Here is a 26,662-nt window from a genome sequence, read left to right on the forward strand (position 1 = left end):
TCTGAATCCAAACAAACCTACAGAACAAAGCGGCGGTTCCAAGCCAAAATTACCAAAACAACCTCACCCGTTTTGTTAAACTACACTCTCGAGAACAGTGAGCTCAAATTCTCCCCACTCATTTGAAGTACAGCTGCATGTCACTCGCATCAAATCGGTATGTTTGTCTTCACACTTCCCCTCATTTACCCTTTCTATCTACCCACTTGCAGGACGCAGAAACCCCATCTTCTTAACAGAAATTTTACACAATTTTACGTATAGTGATTGTGCGAAGGTGTGCAAGAGCATAGGGCGGAAATGGAGAAAGCATTGGTGAAAGTCGGAAGCATCAAAGCTAAAGCAGGAAGCTATTGGATTTCAAAAAAAGCTAAACAGGAGTTGTCCAACATCTCCGATGACCTAACTGTATGTTTGATTTTCCCTGTTTTCTCTTAATTTTATGTCTGATTATCGATTATCGTTAAAATGTAGCTCGATTATCAGGTTTTGTTGTTAACCTAGAGCTACAATGTTTAAATCTCGCAGACTTTATCAAGTACTGTTGAAGAGAAGGCAAAATGGATTTTTAACAAGCTCAAAGGTACAAAGTCAAAATCAAAATCCAGATTCAGATTATCAGTATTATTCGCGATTAACACCATTGACGAGATTATTCATGTTAAATCACAGGAAAACCGGAGAAGTCCTTGCCGGAGCTCCTCCGTGAGTTCAACTTACCACCGGGTCTTTTCCCTGACAACATAGTATCTTATGAATTTGATGAATCAAAGGGAAAACTAGTGGTGCATTTGCCCTCAGCTTGTGAGGTAAGCTTCAAGGACTCATCTGTCATAAGGTACGCCACTCGAGTGAAAGCCATTTTGTTGAGGGGAAAGTTGAGTAACATTGAAGGAATGAAAACGAAGGTGTTGGTATGGGTCAAAATCACAAATATTGCAGTTGAAGGTTATCGATCAGATAAGGTCTGGTTTACTGCAGGAGTTAAAAGATCTAAGCCTAAAGATGCTTATGAAATTCCTAGCGTTGCCATTCGATGTCAAGAATTTTGAAAACTGGATCAATTTGACCTTAAATTTTCTACTTTCTGTTTGGATTTGTGTTGCTTCTTACAAGTTTCATTTTATACATATTGATATTATTATTAGTAAAGAAATATAAATACATAGTTATCATTATCATGGGTAAATAATGCAAGTATGTTGTCATTTGGGATAGGGAAATATAACAACATATTGTATCAGTTTTGTCAAACATTTGCAATTCTAAATGAGCAAAATATAGACATTCTTTGGGTTTTAAATCAATACTTTCCTACTTTCCTATGTTCTAACCACAAAAACAAAACCTGTAAAATAAATAAATCTTTATCAATATATATAACTCCATCATATTGGGACTATGTTTGTTTCCCGGATGATTTCATATATTCCTATAAAGTTCTCTATGCTCAACAACACAATGATGCACCATTCCAAAAGATCCGACTTGCGGTTTTGCAGTGCTTCTTGTAGAAAATGAATATTATGCTGCAAAACAAGCAAACAAGAAAAATAAGATTCATATTCAAGATTTAATAAAACAAATTCTGATGTGAAAAGTTACCTCAACAAACTTCAATTTATAATCAAGATTTCCAAACCGTTGTGTTACTTCATATTCCTCACGAAGGTACTCGTATATTTGAGCATACTTTGCCTCTCTCCAAGCAATCTCTGATCTGAAAAATAACAACAAATCCATTCATTTTACATCACTTTCCATTTTTTAACTTCCTAGCCATTTGTATAATCTAGAATTGGACAGCACAAAACAAAACAGGTTGCACAAAAGACAAAAATACCCTCATGGAAAATTGCAATTTACCTGTCGAAAATTCCTACTCTAAGAATTACATCAGCTAGATTTGAATTAGCCTTTCCAACAAGTTGGAAGAGCTTCTTCCTATCCATGGTAAATGTGCCCGTTTTCTCCATTACCCGATTAATATATGTAAATTCTTCAATCATGCCATCAACCTTTTTAAAAACATAACATGTAAAATTGTAAGATAAAGTGCATAATTTCATATTCACACCTAAATAGAAAAAAAGTGATTGTTAGATTTGATACCTGTGAAACAAAATAATCCAATGCAATACTTTGGCCAAGAACACTACTAATAGTACGTATACTGTCAATATCAAAGTTTCTCAGAACAATGTAATCAGGACCTCCCTGCATATCCTCCATCAACAATGGCTTCTCCTTCACCACATAATCTGTTTACATAATCACACATGCTTTATTAAGGCAGGGGTATTATGGACCAAAGTGTTTGAAAAAAAAAAGATGTTAAAGTCAAGTTAACTAACCATCTTTTCTTGTTTCTTGAAGCAATCCAGAAGCATGTCTTCTTATAATGTCAAGGTAAGACTCGACCTCATGATCTTCAACATTAAACAATACAGCAGATCCGTATTGGAACACGACCATATAACTATGGGAGCTAGGGTTTTCTTCAACATCGATGTCCTGAAGTAAAAACCTTTTCTAAATTAGGCTTTTGTAAGAGATATGGTTTGTTCTAGAATGAAAAAGTGTGACAAAACCCAAACCATATGATCTGAACTGAAATTGGAAAATCTGAGAGCGATATGGTTTGTTGAGCGTGAAGTAGGAGGAACAAAATGGCTTGATATCTCAACTTGCAAGCTCTTCAAATCAACACTGCCAAAACCATATATCCGACTCTGAGAAACCAAAGCATAAAGAAGAAAACAACAAAAAGCAAATATGAGAATAGGGATTAGGATCCCAAAAGCATGGCATACAAGTTTTCAAATGATCGCCTGTTTGCGTTAGGATTCATTGGCATTTCAACAAACACTACACAGGCATGGTAATCAATAGCCTTAAAACAACAACTGCATCATAGACATGATGAAGAAAAAGGAACCTGGTGCAGAGAAAGATAGCTCTGACGGAGATTTTTCTGAGCTCATCATCATCTTCATCGTGCAAAAATAATTCTTCTGAATATTTCTGTTCGTCGTCATAACTACCAAGATCAAAAATGGGGCGTGCCACAGTCGGATAAGAAGAGAAGGCCCTAAAGCTACCATAACTATTCGAGGGAATTAAAGAATTAAGAGAGGGATCGGGATCGGGATTTAGAGGTCTAACAAGACGGCGGAAAACAAAATTAGGTCGAAAAACATGGGCTTTTCGAGAAAATGAATTGGTGGCGAATCTTGAGACAAGAAGGGAGGTTCTCCATCTCCCCATTCACTGGAACTACTACCGATAAGTAGTTCTACGATTGGATATTAATGTGAACTACTGATTAGTAGTGCTACGATTGGATATTAATGTTCTTCTGTTGCAGTTGCAGTGGTGGCGTTGATTGAATGTTTGGATATTGGATGATTTCTTCATGTCTGTTCTTGGGGGAAGGAGGCGGCTTGCGTTAGAAGAGCCACCGGACTCGGTAAAAGCTCATGGATGTATGATGAATCGACGGAGAGAGATCATCCTTTGGAAAGCAAGATCGATGGTTAGCAGGGTAATGTTGAAATGCTACGGGGAATGGGTACGAGAGCAACACGTCCAAGAAATCTTTTTCAATAGAACAGATACTTCTAAAATAAACACATTAGTGCCTTTTGCTTTTAGTTTTTGGATTTTAGAAAGAAAAAAAAAATTGAGTTAAAAAAAAAATGTTCGTCAAAACTTTTAGCTTTGAGATATTTTGATTCAATGTCCGAAAAAACAAAACATATCTCACACTATAACCACCTTTAACGAAACTATCGAAATATAACCATGGATTTCGAAATGCACATTTTTGAAAAGTGATTTACGACAAAAAGGTATTTCACTATTTCGGATATGAACTTTAACGAATATGTCGTCCTGTAAAATTCAAATATGGTTCTGGAAATAAGTTGTTGAAATGGTTTTGGTTTCGAAATATGATTTTACGACGTAAAATTATTTCGAAAATAACTTCATCAAAATTTTCGAACTTGTCTCATGGTTTTTGAATTCACCAAAGATTTCAATAATATATTTTTCTGACATAAAGTATTTTTAATAATTATTTTTTCTCACATTTTTTAACACCATTATTGTTTTCCGAATACTTTTTCTGGAAAAAGTATACCAGAAAATTCTTAAGACATAAAAATATCTAAATTGTAGGTTTTTTCAATATGTCTAAGGACGTATCAGTTTGTTTACACCTTGTATACAGTTTGTCTACACCTTGTATATTTCCAATATGAGTGAGTGGTCATAAAATTATTTTTGATATGGCTTGTGACGTACACATAAACATTTTTACAGTAATCAACTGAGGAATTGTCAAAATAAGAGAAGCCATTCGATCGAGCAGAGAGCATGGAACCTTTGGAAGCCAATGCTACTCAACATAGTTTCCTGAATAACTTCCTCACAAGCAGGTGAAACTCAGTTTTGATGAGTGAGTTGTCTGACAAACACTGAACTTTCAGGTTTCACTCGGAGCTCATTAAACTGTAACATATGGTCTGTAATGTTGAATCACAAACTTCATTGCCTGATTCATGTATTGCATAAACTCAATCATAATGAAGGAGTTATGCATAAAATATGATTTCAGGGTCATTCCTTACATATGAGTTGGGATTTGGCAAAGGCCAAGATACAACTTTTACAAAGTTGGTTGATCTAGACAGATGGTAGAGATAACAAGAAATTGTAGGGGCAATTCTTGCCTATAGTTTGGCCAACAGTTGGAATCTAGCATAAATGCCAAATATTTAGGAATTATTGTTTACTCATTAGCTCAATGGCAACTATGTGTCGAAAGTTAATCTTTCACGCGAGTTGTCATTGTCAAAGAAGTAGCTATTTATTTTCAGATTTTTGTAATAAAATGTTTCAGGATACTCTTAAGATCTACATGTTTGTTTCGATTTTGTGATATGCATGTGTGACTTATTAATTTATTATGTACACATAACTTTTATTTGAGGTATATTATTATTATTATTATTACTAAAATAAAATAACATTAGTGAGAGGAATACAATCATCATGTAATCGTGATTCACATTATAGACGATTTTTATTTATGAGAAAGTTTTCATTACATATTACATAATATTTTCGCATACAATCCATTATTGTGTACCAAAAAAACAAGTAATGAATTTTATATCTTGTTCGATAATTCTTTATGTAAAGTATTAGTCTCTGACACACATTGACCCGATGAATTATTAAAACAAGAGATAGCAAAGCATTACTTGTTTTTCAAGGGTCTTCAGGATCCTACGTATGAGTAGCCATATCTTCGTGGATGACGGTTGTAGGTCGGATAGGACGATCTCTTACCAAATGACATATAAGACCTCTAAAATCTCGTTGTTGGTGGAAGGCTGGAAGCTCGTTCGCCCATGTCTATGACCTGCTAGACATGAATACATCATATGTTGGTTTAATTTATCTTGTTTTGACAATTTCTTTAATAGAAAGAACTTGTAATTAAATTACAAAATTATAGAAGATTAGTGAAAGAAAAAGAGATTTTCAAATAAACCTAATTTTTTGAAAATACATACTATCTGCCTCCAATATTTATTGTCCACTTTTAACTCTTGAAGTCTTTATTCTTCAACTTTAACCTTAAATATATTTATTTTTGTTATATTTTACTTGATGAAACCTATAACAATGAAAATACATTTAAAACACAATTAATTCATATATTTTTCATCAAGTATTATATATGAAAAATAAAAATATTTAAGGCCAAAGTTAAAGAATAAAGACTTCAACAGTCAAAAGTGGACAACAAATATGGGACAGATGGAGTATAATTTTACGGATGATTGTATTAAACTATAAATGGTGTATGCATGATTTTTCCTTTATGCATCCCTTTAATATTTTGAAGGGGAAGCAATTTCTCTAATGACTTGGAAATGGATCGACTGAGTGCTACTAGCTTTCCAGCTAAGTCCTGGACGTATTTTAATTCAATCGAGCTAGATGTCTCTTGGATATTTTTTACTTTGATTGGCCTTGGTATTCGAAATTTGAGGAGGCTATGCAATGTTGATGTGATGGATCTGAGTTTAAGCAATATTCCTAGTCGCCCTAAGATGATATTGTATGGTAAGGGGCCATTCCCAAAAATTATCCTCTCATTTGAGAAAAGACAAGCATTTAACCCATGCTTTTGTTTGTACTTTTATAAACTTATCAAAATAGAATGATACAGTTTGATCTTATTTAACTTGTATCCTAATAGGCATAAACAATATTCACTTTGATTTTTTTTACTAGTGCTATCAATCTGACCATTGACTACTTGGTACCACTGACTATTTGGTATACCACCAACGCCAAGGGTGAGGTGATGACGTGGTGGGCATGTAGGAAAGTGAACATCACCCTTAGGGGAGTGGAAGGGACTTGGTGTGGTGTGGGTAGATGCACAACTTTCCATAAATCTTATTCATCTTCCTATATGTCTCTGGACAATTAATAGATAAGTGGTGATATCGGGTTATGAGTATTTTCTAAATATGTGATGTGGAAGTGAAGATGATGCGACATTAATGTGACAATACTTTTTGGTGTGGGTACACCTAAAAGCCTAAAAGCAAAGAAACAATGAAAACTTTATTCCTCTATTAGTTTCACACGTTAACAAACACGGATACAACATTTATTATAACGACATTTCCCATCAAATTTATTATTGCAAGATCAATTTTCTTTATTACACATATCAACGAATGGGCCACTTTACTAGTAGTCATTTTCCAAAAAAATATATATTTTTATTCGATCTAAATCATGGATGTGATCAGAGTAAATTGGTTTATAATTACTGTTCTAACTTAATTTAATTGAGAGATGCACACAACTTTTTTCCGTGTGATATTTTGTAATGGACTTGAATAAATTTGACAATGGGCTGCTATGACTTGGGCTTTAAAGCTTGGCTTCGATGAAGGACTGATTCTGTAAAGGCTTTACACGGAAGGACTAGAACTGGCATAGATAGAATCTTGAGGACTGAATTCCGCTCTATATACTACTCCCTCCGTCTCAATATTATTGTCCACAGAGAAAAAAACATACATATTAAGAAAAACATTAATTACCACTAACTTTATTTAATAAAATGACAGTTTTGTCATTACTTTGCATTTAATGTTCCATTAAATGCTTAGTTGGTTAAGTAATAATGAGGGGGTATTTTGGTAAAAATGTTATTTATTTTTAGAAGTAGACTATTATTTTGGGACAAACGAAAAAGGAAAGATGAACTATAATTTTGGGACGGAGGGAGTATATAGCGCTTAATGAAATCCCAATTTAGTTTTCTTGTGATAGATTGGAATCATTGGATTATATTTAAGAGCATACAATTCAACCACAGTACCACTTTGTCATCATATCTATAAGGCTAGCAAAAGGTGGACACAAAGTTACGATGATATGAAAAAACCCATCCATTTTAGATAAGTTTATTGGATTCTAGACAAGGATTTTGAGTTTTGAACCTAATTTTTCCAGTTTATTACCCAAGTTATGTAGGAAAATGAATAAGGTAGCCATTACTATTCGCAACACTACAATTTCTAAATTTGAGTTATTTTTTTATTCAAAATGAGTGTCTGGAATGCTATTTCAAGGGACCACTTGCCCAAATGGACAAATCGATAATGTGTCTAGAATGTCCTGTTTGGATTGCTTGTTCCTTTTTCAGTTTTTCTTCAAATGCAAGATAAATTTGTATTATTTATTACTTCATTAGTGATTACTCATTTTTGGAAGTATCACTTTATTCTATTTAAGAGATATATTAGTTAGATTAGATATTTTGATCCAAATATATTTATTGATAAGTATATTGACGCAGTCTGTTGAAATAGGGTTGTATGAAAGTTTATATGACATTCCTTGTGTGTTGCAACTGGCAACACTTGTGGCGAAGATAGGGTTTTAAGCTCTCTAGACTCCTTAGTTGTGAGTTTTTCTTTATTGTGACATTAGAATTTTTCACAATAAACGGAGAAAGAACTCGTGTATGTGATCTTATGTTTTTTGTATTTTTACATGTTTAGTAAATTGCATGTGCATGATGGTGATTGTGAATTTATGCACTGCAGTTGAGTTTGGATGCGAAACATGCGTGTGATTGGATTAAGATTAACAGAGGAGATGGAATAGCGGATCCACTTCTGATTTTGTATGCTTTATGTTTATGTTATTCATAAACAAGTATAAATCGTAGACTTAGGTGATTTTTTTTAATTTTGTTTTTTTGAAACAGATATTTTCACCACTTATGTCTGCATGCTTCTGGCAGAGGCAACATTTGTGAAAATACTATTTTTCAGGGAAAAAAAACATTTGTTTGTCCTTTTTTTTAGAAAATGAAAAAAATAGATTGTAAAGTTAGAAGAAATTCCTAGCTTTTACATTTTGTCATATTTTTTTATTTGATTTTTTTATGTAGGTTGGAAAAATGGTAAGGGTACAAAAAGTTAAAAGAAATGCAACAAACTATAAGGAAGTTCCTTCAGATTTATCTCTGCATAAAGGCCTCCTATTGAAAAGATTGCGATCATTTATTAGCTCTAACAAGGGAAATTAGGGGTGATGATGGTAAGGTTTCTGGACCAAACCGATAGGTGCGATTTTTATCTCTGTTCGGTTTTGCGGTTTCAGTTTTTAACCGAAATAAAGTGGTGGTGCGGTTTGTATTAATATGGTGCGTTTTTTTTTTCATGTTCGAAACACATTTTGTAGTTGACTTTCCTTTATTTTAATTTTTTTTTTACTTTCTTTTATTTTCAGATTTTTTTGGGCCCAACCAACGTTTTGAAAACCACCACACGGGGGGGGGGGGGGGGGGGGGGGGGGTTGTTAAACCGTTGGTATCAAAAATAATATGTATATTGTTTCAAATATGTATTTTAAAAGTAATCATAACATTAATTTCAAATAATAATAATAATAATAATAATACACAAGAGAGTATCTGATCGTATTTTAAAAGTAATCATAATATTAAATTTCAAATAATAATAATAATAATAATAATAATACACAAGAGAGTATCTGATCGTATATTTATTGAATGTTTAGAAGTTAAAAACTTCAACAGATAAATTTAAAAGTAAACTCATTTCATAAATTTTCGCTCTGCTTTAATTCGTAGGATCAATGATCCTTATATAGACATTATCTTACAGACATGAAATATGACAACTTAAAAAAGTTCAAAAGATAAGCTAGCTTTTCAGCTAGCTGTGGCGTGCCGAACATAGTCTTAGTCGACTACATTTTGTATGATATATTCTAGGTTTGACACATACCTAACAAATTTTTAATTAGTACCATACACATATATTATTTACATATTTACAAAAGCGTCACAATTATTACAATTTTACTGGTAGTGATTATGGTATCGGTAATAATGATGGTATCGTGCTTGAACAATATTATGCTCTCTCTCTCTCTCTCTCTCTCTCTCTCTCTCTCTCTCTCTCTCTCACACACACACATCAAATTTACTTACTAAGTTATAGAGCACAAAAAGTATTATATTCGGCTAAAATATTTTGCTTAGCTCCATTCCTTCGTAAAAGAAAAGGAGTTAACCGTAAGGCTTTGCAAAAATAAGCCCATATATTTCATTAACCATGTATTGCCTTCACCCTTCTTTGCTTTCTTCCCGTTTTGCGATGTAGGACTTGAAACTCGAGTTTCGCTAATACTTAATGGGCATGTTTGACACAGAGCGTTTGAGAATTCTAGGTTACAAAACGTATTGTTTTGAACAAAAATCTTCGTTTGACACTACAAGCTTTTAGTGTTTAGTTTAAACAAAACGCTTTAAGTCTAACAAAATGCTATCAGCTACCCAATATCCGTTACCAGTAGTTTTGTCGAACACACCCAATATCATAGAATCACACAGAAAGCTTTGTTCCTCTTTTTTATTTTGTTATGTCTTTCATCTTTAAATTATTAGATAAACATATATTTAAAATATAAGGAATTATTATATATTGCAGTGCGGTTTCGGTTATTTAGTGCGGTTAAACACTATAAAACTGAATCACACCAAAAAGTTGTGGTTTTTGAAATTTAAAACCCCACCATCAGTTTTTCAGTCTTGGTTTTCGGTTTTTTATAGTTTTTTTGGAATGCAGTTCGGTTTTTGCTCACCCCTAAGGGATAATTGCAGAACATCTATATGTGCAACATGTAATGTCCCTGAGATTAGGTTCCAATCATGTTGATGATGTGATAAGTATTCACACATTATGAGTTCTTTTGTTGAATTTGAGTTCAATATATTGAATTTAGTTTCAACGAACTTGCCAGGTTCATGTTTTTGTATCCCAGAATTTTCTTGAGGCAGTAGCCAAAAACGTTTTTTTTTCTCAACATCCTTCCTAGAGAGTTAGTGATGTTGATGTCAATACACAATGTGATTATGCATTACTTATATCAGATCATTCAGTTTTACCTCAAGGTATTATATAATAATTGAACAGTATTTTATAGTTTTCTAATATATGTTATCCGAGAAGTCAAAATTGACATAACAACTTCTATTGTCGGTGTGTTTGACAGCTCTTCGTGATGAAGAGTTTTCCATATCTGTAGAGATAAAGGTATGTGCTTAATTTCTGTATAGTAATATGTTTTTCTTTGAAGAAATTTCATACATGTTTTTCCCCCAAACAACGGAAGTGTGAATTTCTTCCATGTTCAAACTATATTCTAGAATAACATACAACCAAAAGATGTATGGCTCGTTTCAAACTACATCAGACCCTCGAATTGTATACAAAAATGTTTCCTATATTAATTTTTCTATGCCTATAAGTAGATTTATCTACTAAATCTACTGACTTTCTAATTTGTGATATTTACCACAGGTATCACAATTATGTCAATATGATCCACTGGATATGTTTTCTGGATCCAAGGAAAGAATATTAAAATCAAATAAAGATCTTTTTTCTACACCCACAACAATTTTTAGGTATTCTTAAATGGTTCCTAAATATTCAGATGCTTAGGTGGCGATAAATACATAACTAATGTTAGTTACCATAGAGCATTAGAAAATGATCTAAAGGATGTTATTCAAGCTGATGATGTAGCGCTTGTTATAAGTATGTTTCCTTTTGCCCGTTATATTTAATTTATTGCAATTTAGTCCTTGGAGTTAGTACGTGGGGCGTACCATTGGGTACGCTTAGTGTACTAAGGAGGGCACCTGATCGCGAAGTAGAAGCCTTGTACGTTGGTTGTACGAGGGTTACGCATAGAGTACGTGGAGGATAAGAAAACCCTATTTTGGGGTGTTGCACCCTATTTAAGGTCCTTAAGTCCCTAGGACTGGCCTCTTTACCAGCCTCCACACCTCCTAAACCCTAAATTTCAACCCTTAGCCTCCATTTATGTGTCTTTGAGATCTTGAGAAGAAGTTGGTGCTTATTTTGCTCATTTTCAAGGGATAGAAGAAGGTTGAAGGTGCATTGCTTAATGTGAAGCTTAGAGATCCAGAATCATCAATCATTTTGCAAGTCTTTTTGAGGTATAAAGTTCATACCTTGTATTCTCCTTGATTATATCTCTTCATGTCATGGTTTTTATGCTTTTGGTCTCTTCTGGGTTAGTTTGATAGGTTAAGTCGTTTGTGGGGCTTATTCTTTTAGATCAGGGCATATTATGAGTTTCTTAAGCTTAAAGGTTCAAACTTTATGGTGTTATGGTCTCATGCATGCATTAAGTCATCTATTAAGTCCTTTTGATCTTTAAGAGCTTCATTAATCCATGCATGCACGTAAAGTTAGCAACTTTACGTGATAAACTAGCCCAAGGAAGTCAGATCTAAGTTGTGGAGTGATATCTTAATCAGTTAAGCGTTGGAAATGGAAATTTGCTGAATGAGGGAGTATGTTGGGCGTACAAGCAGGTACGCTTAGCGTACAAGCCCTAAGGAGAGTATGTTTCGCGTACGAGCTGGGTACGCCCCACGTACTCAGCAGGGTGGGCCTCAGAATCTTGGGTCTTCGGTTTGGGCCATATTTTGGGCTTAGATGTTTAGGGCTTTGTTGGGCCATATAAATTCAGGTGTTTGGGGCTAGGAATATTTTTGGACCTTGGATTAAGGCCCATGAAAGGGTTTGGACCCAATTTGGAAAATTAGGCCATGATTGGGCCTTGAATGATTATTTTGGTATTTGGGCCTTTTGGATTGTAGGTTTGGGCCTTAGTCTTGGACCAAACTAGGTAAGGGGTAAAATGGTCTTTTTACCCTAACTATGGACTGATGGTTATGGATTGGTATCCAATTATTAATTAGATGCTATTTGGTATTGATAGCTCGGGGATTTGTCGAACCAGCAGTCAGAGAGTTATTCGTGTGATTCAGTAGTTCGAGGTGAGTTTCCTTATTGTGTTTAGCGGGTCGAAGGCACCAATGTTGGCCCATAGTTTTGTTATGATTAGGATTCTATATGTCTGCGTGACTCTTGCATGTTTTATGTGCCTGTATGCTTACCGGGCGGGGCCCGATGACTGACAGATCTGTATACCGAACGGGGCTCGATGCCGGGCGGGGCCCATTATGTGTTTATTATGTATGGTATGTGGTATTTTAGGGAACTCAGTAAGCTTTGTGCTTACGGTTTTCAAGTTATGTTTCAGGTACTTCCAGTTCCAAAGGGAAGAGCTCAGGATGATTGTAGAGCACACACTGTTGGAATAGGTGTCTAAGCCCATAACTATAATTGATATGTACTTGACCCGAGAGTAGCATGGTCCATTTTGGGTTGCATTCAACAGAGCAATTTGATAGGATGAATATTTGAGAAAGAGGTTATTTGTGATTTATTAATATATTATAAGTATAATATATTAATTGAGATATCATATTATTTAATTAGTATTGATCAAGAATTAATTTGGAATTAATTTAGTGATCAAAAGAGACTAATTAAATTAACAGGGACAGATTAGATAAATCAGTGATATTTATAGTTTGGGCTAATGATCCATATTGATTAGGATAGACTAATTCTACGTGGGAGTCCATGAAGAGTTAGTCCAAAGGGCTTATCATATGGATTATTGGATTAAATGCCCAAGGAAGTGAATTAGGGTTTACAAGTTAGACCCTAGGAATTCCAAACTATAAAAGTAACCCCTAGACTAAAAAAATCGGCACTTGTGATCATAGATGAAACCCTAGCCGAATTTGGAGCTTCATAACCTCTCTCTCATTATCCTCCATTTGTTTATGGTGTTTTGTGAACCATTTGAGGCAGCACACTTGGGGTGCTAAGCTCTTGAAAGGCCAAAACTCTACAAGCTACAACAAAGAGGTAATAAGTTAACTTGTTTTTATGTTGCAATATTAAATTTGTATGCTAGTTATAGGTTTCATGCTTTGGATTATTTTTTTGCATGTATAACTAGAGAAAACTTAGATCCAAAGCATTAGGGTTGTATGTGCACCATAGGAGTGTTATAATACATAAAACCCAACAGTGGTATCAGAGCCATGGGTGTTTTCTGTTATATAGATGCATTGGTTAATTGTTCAAAGTTGAAAAAAATGGAAATCTGCCCTCTGCCAGGGTGAACTCGACGAGTTCATTGCTTGAACTTGACGAGTTGGACAGTCTGTTAGCAGATTTTCGGGTTTTTTTTGGCCAGAATTGGATTAGGAACATTACCATGAACTGTTTTATATCATAAAATATGTTTTTTCTGATATGGTAGTGATTAACCTAATCTAATTAAAAGATAAATGTCAAATATTAAGATAATTACAAGTTATATGATAAGCTAATTATTTGTATTATTTGATTTATCTTGCTACATGAATTTTAATTAGGTCAAATTGGTAAAAGATAATATGATTATTTTATTGGTTAAAATTTGATCTAAATGTTTTTGAAGAGTTACAAAACTTGCCATCAAATTTTGGAACTCAAAAAGTTTTTTTAAGGAGTTACAAAACTTGTCATCAAGTTTGGAATTCAAAAGGTTTTCAAGAGTTACAAAACTTCCCTCAAGTTTTTGGAAATTGAAAAGTCTCATTTATGAAACATTGAATTCTAAAAAAACCTAGTAATTTGAAAAGGTGCAACTCTTGGGTTCATAACTTAAAAAAAATTAATTAAATAGTTTTAATTTTGAATTTTTAATTTAGAACCTTGATGTTTCCTTTGAATAGTTCAAATTACACTCTTATGGACTTTATTAAATTGATTAAATGTTTAGTTAAAAGAGAAAGTTAATGAATCCATAATCTTATGGTTTAAAGTTAATTAAATTAAAAGTTTAATTTATTAATAGATTAAACCACCTAGTATTTTAAAAGTGTAAAATACACCCTTATACTATACAAAATTAAAAGTTTAATATATTATATATGTATAAGTAAAAAGTCAGTCTTACCATTAGTAGGCCTCATTCACGAAGTTGGTCTATAAGGGGTGTTTAAGGAAGCGGCCTGTAAAATGACCGTCATTGGGTATCCACTCTTACCCATCGCACCCTTGACCAGTGGAGGGTCGTTAGCTGAACGGGTTTGATAGGACACTTAAATCCTCATTAAAAGTATAATGAAATACAAAGTAACTAAACACTTTATAAATTCCCAATCTTAATTACTTTAGGAAAAATGTGAATTTGATGTTAACCCATGAAATTGCACATTCCACCTTATTGCTCAGTCAGTGGAGCGTGTGTGGTTAACCGGCAAACTAATGTGGACTAATGAAGGATGGAAATGGGTTTCTCGTAAATTATCATTGATTAATGGAGCGTGTGTGGTTAACCGGCACATTGATTAGGTGATTAATGACATCGAGAGTACCAAGCTAATTTGCATGGTTATTCATACCTTGTTTGTGATCCTCGGTATCCCAGTCACAAACTCGGAGGGCATAATCGAGATTAAACATACCATTGAAAAGTTCAATGAATCTCAAAAGAATCTAGGAATTTTAATTCATTTAAAACCTAATATTCATTTTCGTTTTTCATGGTGGAAATTGGTAAATCGTCATTTACCTACCTTCAAATATTTTGCAATTGGATTACGGCATCCCTCTTCCGAATTGCAGAATATTGTGTGGGGTCCTAGCCTTAATATTTCATTTGGGTGTTATATTAAGGACTTAAATCAATTAACTTGAATTTCTCCCTTGTAGATGTCTAATTCTGACAACTATGGTCTTCCCGAATCTTTTGAAAATAGCTTCCCTCACGAAGATGATGTTCCACGCTTCGATCATGAAAATGGAAATCATTCTTCACTTCCTCCACCTCCTCCAAATTATTCTCCCTGACCCACATGTTCGTCGACTTGAAAAAGTTCAAGATCACTCAAGCCCTATTGGCAAGCAAACATGAAGATGGAAAGTCTATATGTGCTCACGTCTTGGACATAAAGCTGCATATTGACAGGCTGGAAATGTTGGGTGTCGTGTTCCCAAGGAAGTTGGTTGTTGACTTGGTTCTTCATTCACTTCCTAAGTCATATAGTGAGTTCATTCAAGATCACTATATGACAGACCACGACGTGACCCTTATCGATCTTACCAATTTGCTAATTGCTGCTGAATCAGAAATGATTTGGCGCACTGGTCAAGAAAACTTGATTTGAAGATCTACTTCCCAAACTTCCATGGACATTGACAATGGCGACATTGGAAGTCCAGAAAAGCTTTCTATTCCCAATGGAAAGGTATTGGCCAAGGTCAAACCGTTTGACCAAATGGTAAAGAGAAAGGCTAAGTCTCTGATTGTCCCGTGTACCATTCCGAGAGAGTCTGTTTGTTTCTATTGCCAAGAGAAGGGGCATTGGTTGCGAAGCTGCCCTGACTACCTAAGAGATCTAAGGGATGGTAAAATCAAATTGTATGGTTCTACTTCAGGTAAGATTGCATTTTGATGTTTTGTAGGATCAAAGAAGAGAAAGGAAGCTAGAAAGAAGAGTAAGCTGATTCTGATCGCGAAGAGATGGATTTCGATTGCATGGTTCGATGATCAGATTTTTGAGCTGCTGCTTAGGAGTTATGATAGATTACTTAGGAATAGATAGCAACATAGTTTTCATTTGTATTTGCATTGTAAGGACAAGTTTTTCCGCATATTTTATAAATAAAGGAAAAAAATTTGATTTTGTGTTGTTTTATATTTCCTTGCAATGGAATTTGTGAAAATTGTTGTTTATATGTTTCTATTAATAGCAATATTGAAAATGGTTTGATTATTAGTTATAGCAATTGTGGTAGTGTCGTAATTTTCTAAGTAAGGAAAGATTCTCATCGCCCAAGTTTCAATTGGATAGAAACCGGGAATCATATGATGTATGAAAATCTTGGTACTTAGGAAATTAAGACTAATTCCTTGTTTATATATGTATGTAAGTCAAGTAGAAGATGAAAGGATCTAGTACACATTGATGTGTACTGGTCAGGTCCACCACAAAGGATGATAAAGGCTATTCATCATGATTTACCAATGGTTCAGTAAATATGGTTATGCTTACAAGTTTAAGTGTAATTCTAATACCTTGAAAAGTTTCAATGTATAGCAGAACGAATAAGAAGAATCAATTAGGCAGAAAGATAAAAGTTTTTCCAATCTGAAAGGAAAGGAGAGTACTTTAGTATTATGTTTTATGACCATCCTTATGATTATGGAACTTAGGAGGGGTATCGGGAATTGTTAAAATGGTTAAAATCAAAAGGATGAGTCATACTTCGTTCCAGTATCAAGTCTTAGAGTCATACTCCAAGATTATGCCTTGAGTGACATATCTTAAGTAGGTTTATAACACATTTGTAATTGGTAGTTGTGATAAAACAAAGACCAACTAAGACCAATTGTGTGAAGTGTTTGTCTTGATAGGAATCCACACTAACTCTTGGATATTAGTTAGTCAAGAAATGTTTCTTGACAAGAGAAACTTATATGTCAAGTAGTCAGTGAGAGTCTTAAAGATCTTGAAAATTTCAGGAACTAATCAAGAATAAACCTATTGTTCATCTGTAGCACACGACTTAAGGTTTGTAACCTATCGTGTTGAAATATTCTTGTTTCTGTGCCCATTCCAGTTAAAGTTGACTATGCATGTGAGTTCTATGAGTTTTCATATGTTTGCATAAGGCAAAGCATCTTGATCAGTAAGGGTGAGTTGTTGAACAACCTGGAAGCAATGGTAGGCTCTTGGGCTCCTAAATGACAAGAAATTAAGATTGACCAAGTTCAGTCCATATGAGTTTGAATTTGTCATAGACCTTGTCTTATGATAATGGTTGGGAATGACAGATTCACATGGATAGGAACACATACACCATAAAATCTAAGTGACATAAGGTTTCTCTCCAATTCATGAAAATGATTGTGACGAAACACTTTCACTAAGTAGATTTTGAGAAGATAGCTGTTGTGTTAATTTCGTTCTCAAATTCGATTATGATTACGACATCCCTCTTCATAGTTCAAATTGTGAGAAATGGAAAATAGTTTGGACATTCGGAACTTATTGTTTTAAGTTCTGAAATAGTTTAAACACACATATGAGCTTTCTAATAAAAAAGTGTATGAGCTTAGGTAAAGGCTCATTGAAGCATCTCGTATCAAAAATCTGACATTTGGTAAGAAAGTCAATAAGGATTGATTTCTAGAAGTCCAGCTGATTTCTGGATATATGTCAAAGATAGTGGGAGCATGAGTGTTATGCTAGTAAGAATGTAATTATTATGCTAGTGGGAGCACAATTATTACGAAAAGTGTTGCGATTTAGCAATGCTAATTATAGAAAACAAAGTTTAAATTCGCAAAGTTGCAGAGTTTGAAAAGTTGTTTTGCTATAATTAAGGGAGAGGAACTCATACTTCATTTCAAATCTAAAAGCTTAGATTGAGATGTTAATAGAATTTAGTCATGAACATATTGTTGGGTTTTAAGTACTATAACACTCCTATGGTGCACATACAACCCTAATGCTTTGGATCTAAGTTTTCTCTAATTATACATGCAATAAAAAAATTATCCAAAGCATGAAGCCTATAACTAGCATACATTTGATATTTGAATCATAAAACTAGTTAGAATATTACCTCTCGTTGTAGCTTGTTGAATTTGGCCTTTCAAGAGCTTAGCACCTCAAATGTGATGCCTTAAATGGTTCACAACACACCATGAACAATTGGATGAATATGAGAGAGAGGTTTGGAGACACAAAATCGGCTAGGTCTTCCTTTGAACTCATAGGTCCGATTTTAGGCTTAGGGAAATACATATATAGTGTAGAATTCCAAGAGTCATATGCAAACCCTAATTCTTACACTTAGGCTTATGATCCATAACTCATATGGACTAACTCTTCATGGAAACCTACATAAACTTAGTCCATCATGTATCAATAGCCCAAACCATATATATCACCGATTTACATAATCAGTCCTCATTAATTTAATTAGTCTCTTTTGATCACTAAATTAATTCTTGATCAATACTAATTAAATAATATGATTTCTCAATTTAATATATTATACTTATAATACATTAATAAATCACAAATAACCTCTTTCTCAAATATCCATCCAAACAAATTACCCTGGCGAATGCAACCCGAAATGGACCATGCTACTCTCGGGTCAAGTACATACCAATTATAGTTATGGGCTTAGACACCTAATCCAACAGTCTCCCACTTGGATAAGTATAATAACTATAACTGCAAGTACGACTTAAAACCGACTAGCAATCATAGCTCTTAAAAGCCGTTGTCGAGCTCTGACGCGTCCATTAGATAAGGGATCATATATGTTGGATTAGTGTCTAAGCCCGTAACTATATTTGGTATGTACTTGACCCGGTTATGCATGGTCCTTTTGGGTTGCCTTCACCAAAGCAACTTGACAAGGTAATTTGATATGAGAGAGAGGATATTATGGTTTATTAATATATTATAAGAATAATATATTAAAGGAGAAATCATATTTATTTAATTAGTATTAGTCATAAATTAATTAGGAATTAATTTGGTGACTAAAAGAGATTAATTAAATAAAGGGGCATAAACTGTCAAATGTGTGATAGTTGAGTTTTGGGCTGGGAAACCTAATGGACTAAGGGGGAACGAAATTATGATGAAGGATCATCATATTTTCGTCCAAGGGCCTTATTCCAGAAGGTTCCTTGGGCTACTTGGTGGCTAAGGTATCCCTTAGGGTTTAGACTGAAACCCTAGCAGCCTGTACTATAAATAAGACCCCAAGGCTCCAATTTTCGGCCACTTGCTTCCAAAAGAAACCCTAGGCCCGAAAATTAGCATCCTCCCTCCTCTCTCAAAGTTGCCTTCTTACTTGAGGTTTTTGTGATCCAATAGAGGAGTTACAATTGTGACTCTAAGCTTAAGAGAAGAAGAAAAGAAGATCTAAGCCAATCTTTGAAGAGGTAAACATCTAGATCTGATGTAATAAGTTAATTTTCGAATTATGTATGCTAGATTAGGGTTTGCAAGTCTTGGATTCAATGCATGTACAATAGAGAAACCTAGATCCAAGCATTAGGGTTTGTATGAGCACATAGGATTGTTCTTATGCTTAAAACCCATCAATATATTCCTCCATTTTAGATATTGTATGAACTGAGACATGGATTATGATCATTCTCTCTGTCCATATGCTGTTTTCCGATTTCTGATTTATGATGACTGACTATTTGAACAAATCAAATCAGTCCAGGCTTGGCCAAGCGCTTAGGGTGTCATCACTAAATCATCGAGGGGCCCACATATATCGCTTTTATCCCATATTGGATAAAAGGAACGGATAAAATTCGACTTATATGCTTGCTCTATTTATTTATCAAATCACACACAATGATACATTTTATAACACCAAGTTACTGGTGCGTTTACATATCATCAATGTGCAACCGACTTGTAAACTGCAACTATATGTCTCCGTTTGAAGAATATAAGATATTATCGTCTCACAATCACTCATGATGAACTCAATGAAGTGATTCAAATGAGTGTGGGTTTAATCCAATACTCAAATCTTATTTCAGGAGTACTCATGAACACTGCAGCAAACTTGTGCTATGTCTAAAACACTTAGACTATCTACAGTCAGATTCATGACAGTCTTGCCTCAATACCTACTTCCAAAGTATGATCGACTGTGGATAGTTTGAATAATCTTATTTTTCGGAAAGTCAAAACATGCAAAGTGAAACACAAGAATAATCGAATCCAATATGGTCTCAAAACTTTTGAATATAAATAAAACACCTTTTATTTAATCACCATATTGATTACAAATTATTCATTGTATAATCTTTCGATTAATCAACTTAATACTTGAATTAAAACAATAGTTATCCCATGCTCCAAGCATGCACACTATGTTTATATATATGGTCCTTACTTTGTGAAATAGATCAATTGAAAAACATTTCCAATGAAGCTCATTTCACAAATCCAAATCCCTATTGCAAGTGTAAGAATACCAAGTTCTTGTCACTGCTAGAATGTGTTAGATTCTAAACTATCATGCAATGTAACTTTTGTAATGTCGAGGTACGAAAGTCACAGAGACTTTGCCAACGATATTACAAAACTTTCCACTGGAGATTGATAACAAAACAATTCCAAAGAAGCGAAGTCTCAAATTCAAAGTACATTCCTTTGAACATCCTTCTTGCATAAAAGTTTCTAACTTACACATAGATTCTTAATATTCATCTCCCATTATGGAAAAATTTCCATATTTTCCATATGACAATGCATTATTAATAGAATTCTGTCTATTCATAATAATGTCAATATGGTCCATCCATTACTATACTTTCAACTGTCCTTAAGCAACCAATCCTTAGCGAACCTTAGATTGTCCTTGATAGTTGTTTAACCACTTTAGTCATATCCGGTTCTAGTCCTTTTTCCCTCTTAATGCCCTAGGCATTTGGAAAATTAGAACACGTGAATATTATAGCATATGCAATCGATCCTATATCTGAAGCGTATGGGACACGATTCATAATGTCTTACATAAAGACATGATACTTGACCAGTCTTTTGCTATAATATTTCCATATATAGAATTCCCAATGTTGAAATATTTTAACATGGTATTCATATATATCCATGACTAAGTTTGATTAATACTTCAATCTAAACTTTTAGATTCGAAATAAAGTATAAGTATCCTCTCTCTTACTATAGTGAAACAACTTCTCAACCTTTGCAAATTAAAACTTTGTTTCCTATAAATAGTATTGCTAACTCGAAACACTTACCATAATAATTATGCTCCCACTAGCATTGACATGTATCCAAAATCAGCTGGACTTCTCGAAATCAATACTTTATTGACCTTCTTACCAAAGTTCAGATTTCTGATACGAGATGCTTCGATAAGCCTTTATTTAAGCTCGTACACCTTCTATTAGAAAGCTCATATGTGTGTCTAAACTATTTCAGAACTTACAACAATAAGTCTCGAATGTTCAAACTATTTCCCATTTCTCACAATTCGAACTATGAAGAGGGATGCCGTAATCATAATCGAATTTGAGAATGCAAATATCACAATTGCTAACTCTTTAAAGTCTACTTAGTGAAAGCGTTTCCTCACAATCATTTTCATGAATTGGAGAGAAACCTTACCACTTAGATTTAACGGTGTATGTGTTCCTATCCATGTGAATCTGTCATTTCCAGCTATTATCATAAGATAAGGTCTTTGACAAATTCAAACTCATATGGACTGAACTTGTTCAATCTTAATTTCTTGCCACATGGCAGCACAAGGGCCTACCATGTCTTCCAAGTTGTTAAGCAGCTCACCTATACAGATCAATGAACTTTCATTGATTAAGGTCCTTACCTTATGCAAAAAACTAAGAACTCATAGAACTCACATGCATAGTCAACTTCAACTGGAATGGGCACAGAAACAAGAATATGTCAACACGATAGGTTACAAACCTCAAGTCGTGAGCTAGTGATACACAATAGGTTTATTCTTGATTAGTTCCTGAAACTTTTCAAGATCTTTAAGACTCCCACTGACTTCTTGACATATAAGATTCTCTTGTCAAGAAACACTCCTTGACAAACAAATGTTCAAGAGTTAGTGCGGATTCTTATCAAGGAAAAACACTTCATGCAATCAGTCTTACTTGGTCTTTGTCTTAAAGACATCACAAATACCAATTTGAAATGTGCAAGAGTAAGAAAACATTTTTCTACTCCACATTTCATGATGTGTTATAAACCTTCTTAAGATTATGTCACTCAAGTCACAATCTTGGAGTATGACTCTAAGACTTGTTTTTGGAACGAAGTATCTTCTCGATTTAACCATTTCAACAATTCCCGATTCCTCTTCTTAGCCATACAAATGCACTAAGGTGTCCTTAGAGGATCAATTGTGATATGGTTCTATAATCATTAAGATGATCATAAAACACGATACTAAAGTACTCTCCTTTCCTTTCAGATTGGAGAAACTTTTTATCTTTCTGCCTAATTGATTCTTCTTATTCGTTCTGCTATACATCGAAACTTTTCAATGATTCAGAATTACACTTAACCTTGTAAGCATAACCAAATTTACTAAATTTTTAGTAAATCACAACGAATAGTCTTATCCTTATTTGTGGTGGACCTGACCAGTGCACAACAATGTGTACTAGATCCCCTAGTCCTTCACTTGACTCACATATACATGTGAACAAGGAATTAGTCTTAATTTCCCAAAGACGAAGGTTCTCATTCATCATATAATACAAGTTGCATGATTCCAAGTTTCTGTCCAATTGAAACTTGGGTGATGAGAATCTTTCCTTATTTGGTAAATTTTTTGACACTACCACAAACAAAAGAATCAAATCTATATTGCTAAAAATAGAAACATACAAACATCAATTTTCACAAATGCCATTGCAAGGAAATATAAAATAAAATAAAATCAAAATTTTCTTTATTTATTAAAAAATTGGGAAAAATCTTGTCCTTACAATGCAATTACAAATGAAAAATATGTTACTACATATTTCTAAGCAATCTATCATAACTCCAAAGTAGCAGCTCACAATTCTGATCATCGAATCATGCGATCGAAATCCATCTCTTCGCGATCAGACTCAACATGCTTTTCCTTTAAGCTTCCTTTATTTTCTTCGATCCTACAAAACATCAAAATGCAATCTTATCACATCATGTATTAAGAATCTTTAAATAGGAACTTAATTGAGTTAGATAGTGGACTTACGTAAAGCAGAGTCAACCACTTTGACTTTACCATCCTTGTGATCCTTCAGGTAAATAAGGCAGCTTCGCAACCAATGCCCCTTTTCTTGGAAGTTGGAACAAACAGACTCTTTTGGAATGACACACAGAACAATCTCAGACTTAACATTTCTCTTTACCATTTGGTCTAATGGTTCGACCATGGCCGATCCCTTTCCATTGGGAAGAGAAAGCTTTTATGTTCTTCCAATTTCGCCATTGTCAACGTCCATGGATGTTTGGGAAGTTGATCTTCCAATCAAATTTGCATTACTAGTGCGCCAAATCATTTATGATTCAACAGGAATTAGCAAATACGTAAGATCGATAAGGGTCACATTGTGGTCTGTCATATAGTAATCTTTAATGAACTCACTATATGACTTAGGAAGTGTTTGAAGAACCAAGTCAACAACCAACTTCCTCGAGACAACGACACCTAACATTCCCAGCCTGTCAATGTGTGACTTCATCTCCAAGACATGTACACACACATACCTTCCATCTTGGTGTTTGCTTGCAATAGGGTTTGAGTGACCTTGAACTTTTCAAGTCGACGAACATGTGGGTTAGGGAGAATTATTGGAGGAGGTGGAGGAAGTGAAGAATGATTTCTGGGAACATCATCTTCATGAGGAAAGCTTTTTCCATAAGATTCGGGAAGACCATAGTTGTCAGAAGTAGACATCTACAAGGGAGAAATTCAAGTTAATTGATTTAAGTCCTTAATATAACACCCAAATGAAATATTAAGGCTAGGACCCAACACAATATTCTGCAATTCGGAAGAGGGATGCCGTAATCCAATTGCAAAATATTTGAAGGTAGGTAAATGAGGATTTACCAATTTCCACCATGAAAAACGAAAATGAATATTAGGTTTTAAATGAATTGAAATTCCTAGATTCTTTTGAGATTCATTGAACTTTTCAATGACATGTTTAATCTCGATTATGCCCTTCAAGTTTGTGACCGGGATACCGAGGATCACAAAAAAGGTGTGAATAACCATGCAAATTAGCTTGGTACTCTCGATGCCATTAATCACCTAATCAATGTGCCGGTTAACTACACATGCTCCATTGATCTATGATAAACTACGAGCTACCCATTACCATCCTTTATTAGTCCCATATTAGTGTGCCGGTTAACCACACATGCTACACTAACGACCAATAAGGTGCAATGTGCTATTTCATGGACTAGCACCAAATTCACATTTTTCCTAAAGTAACTAAGATTGGGATTTTATAAAAGGTTTAGTTACTTAATATTAATGAGGATTTAAATGTCCTGTCAAACCCGTTCGGCTAACGACCCTCCACTGGTCAAGGGTACGGTGGGTAAGAGTGTATACCCAATGGCGGTCATTTTAGAGGCCGCCTCCTTAAACACCCCTTATAGACCAGCTTCGTGAATGAGGCTTACTAACGGTAAGACTGACTTTTCACTTATACATATACAGTATATTGGTCTTTTAATTTTATATAGTATAAGGGTGTATTTTAAACCTTTAAAATACTAAGTGGTTTAATCTATTAATTAAACTAGACTTTTAATATAATTAAACTCAAACCGTATAATTATGAATTTATTAATACTCTTTTAATTAATCTTTTAATTAATTATCAACAAAGTCATAATTAAACTTTTAAGTCTAAATTTAAGTTATGAAGCCAAAAGGTTTAGAATTTAATATTTCACAATTAAAACTTTTCATCAAATTTTAAATTCCAAAACTTGAGGGTAAGTTTTGAAACTCTTCAAAACCTTTTAGATTCCTAAACTTGATGACAAGTTTTGTAACCTTTCAAGACTCTTTAATTCCATAACTTAAGGAGTTAATTTGTTTCATGAATGAGACTTTTCAAGTTCCATAACTTGAAGACAAGTTATGAAACTCTTCAAGAAACATTTAGATCAAACTTTAAACTAATAAAATAATCATATCATTTTATCTTTTACTAAATTGATCTAGTTCAACTCTTGTAGCAAAATGATTCAAATTTTACAAATAATTAGTTTCTCACAAAATCAAGTAATTATCTTAAAATTTGGCAATCATCATGTTATTGGATGGGGATAATCATTACCATACCAACAAAATTAAATTTTATGAACCAAAACAGTTTGTGGTAATGATCCTAATCCAAAACAGGCCAAAAACTCGAAAAATTCTGCTAACAGACTGCCCAACTCGACGAATCAGAGCATGGACTCGACGAGTTCATCCCCAAATGATCCAACTTGGCGAGTCCACTCATGGGACTCGTCGAGTCCAGCAGTCAGACAGCTAAAATTGAATTTTTTTCAGCTTTGAAAATTAACTAATGCATCTATGTAACATAAAACAACTCATGGCTCTGATACCACTGTTGGGTTTTAAGTACTATAACACTCCTATGGTGCATATACAACCCTAATGCTTTGGATCTAAGTTTTCTCTAGTTATACATGCAATAAAAAAAATTATCCAAAGCATGAAGCCTATAACTAGCATACATTTGATATTTGAGTCATAAAACTAGTTAGAATATTACCTCTTGTTGTAGCTTGTTGAATTTGGCCTTTCAAGAGCTTAGAACCTCAAGTGTGATGCCTCAAATGGTTCACAACACACCATGAACAATTGGATGAATATGAGAGAGAGGTTTGGAGACACAAAATCGGCTAGGTCTTCCTTTGAACTCATAGGTCCGATTTTAGGCTTAGGGAAATACATATATAATGTAGAATTCCAAGAGTCATATGCAAACCCTAATACTTACACTTAGGCTTATGATCCATAACTCATATGGACTAACTCTTCATGGAAACTTACATAAGCTTAGTCCATCATGGATCAATAGCCCAAACCATATGTATCACCGATTTACATAATCAGTCCCCGTTAATTTAATTAGACTCTTTTTATCACTAAATTAATTCCAAATTAATTCTTGATCAATACTAATTAAATAATATGATTTCTCAATTTAATATATTATACTTATAATACACTAATAAATCACAAATAACCTCTTTCTTAAATATTCATCCTAACAAATTGCCCTGGCGAATGCAACATGAAATGGACCATGCTACTCTCGGGTCAAGTACATACCAATTATAGTTATGGGCTTAGACACCAAATCCAACACATATATGAATGTTATGATGAAATGATTCAACATAAGAAAATTCTATATATGGAAATGTTATAGCAAGAGACTGGTAAAATATCATGTCTTTATGTAAGACATTATGAATCGTATCCCATATGCTTCGGGTATAGGATCGACTACATATGCTATAATATTCACATGTTCTGTTTTTCCAAAT

General features: G+C 34.0%; 2 protein-coding genes and 1 pseudogene across 3 annotated transcripts; 2 read left to right on the forward strand and 1 right to left on the reverse strand.

Moving 5' to 3' along the window:
• On the forward strand, positions 1-1,092 carry LOC145166384 (uncharacterized protein At5g01610-like). Of its 2 annotated transcripts, XM_079085341.1 has the most exons (4): positions 1-157; positions 265-408; positions 529-583; positions 673-1,092. In XM_079085341.1, exons 2-4 carry the CDS (start codon positions 301-303, stop codon positions 1,050-1,052), a joined length of 543 nt encoding a protein of 180 aa, XP_078941467.1. In that variant the 5' UTR covers positions 1-157; positions 265-300; the 3' UTR covers positions 1,053-1,092. The 2 variants fall into 2 exon arrangements, with proteins under 2 accessions (XP_078941467.1, XP_078941468.1); XM_079085342.1 differs by lacking the exon at positions 1-157 and having other exon boundaries at positions 164-408.
• Positions 1,093-1,181: 89 nt separating this feature from the next.
• RRG (sporulation protein (DUF155)) lies at positions 1,182-3,622 on the reverse strand. Its single transcript, XM_079085340.1, has 7 exons — positions 2,939-3,622; positions 2,598-2,709; positions 2,355-2,514; positions 2,113-2,261; positions 1,867-2,018; positions 1,606-1,720; positions 1,182-1,529 (listed from the first exon to the last, which is right to left on the reverse strand). The coding sequence occupies exons 1-7, from the start codon at positions 3,265-3,267 to the stop codon at positions 1,389-1,391; spliced, it is 1,158 nt and encodes a 385-aa protein (XP_078941466.1). The 5' UTR covers positions 3,268-3,622; the 3' UTR covers positions 1,182-1,388.
• Positions 3,623-7,579: 3,957 nt separating this feature from the next.
• LOC145163927 (inositol-pentakisphosphate 2-kinase-like) overlaps positions 7,580-26,662 on the forward strand; it is a 31,235-nt pseudogene continuing 12,152 nt past the window's right edge.

Source organism: Lactuca virosa, chromosome 3, assembly GCF_052849685.1.
Source record: "Lactuca virosa cultivar CGN04683 chromosome 3, Lactuca_virosa_CGN04683_v6, whole genome shotgun sequence".
NCBI classification, from domain to species: Eukaryota; Viridiplantae; Streptophyta; class Magnoliopsida; order Asterales; family Asteraceae; genus Lactuca; species Lactuca virosa.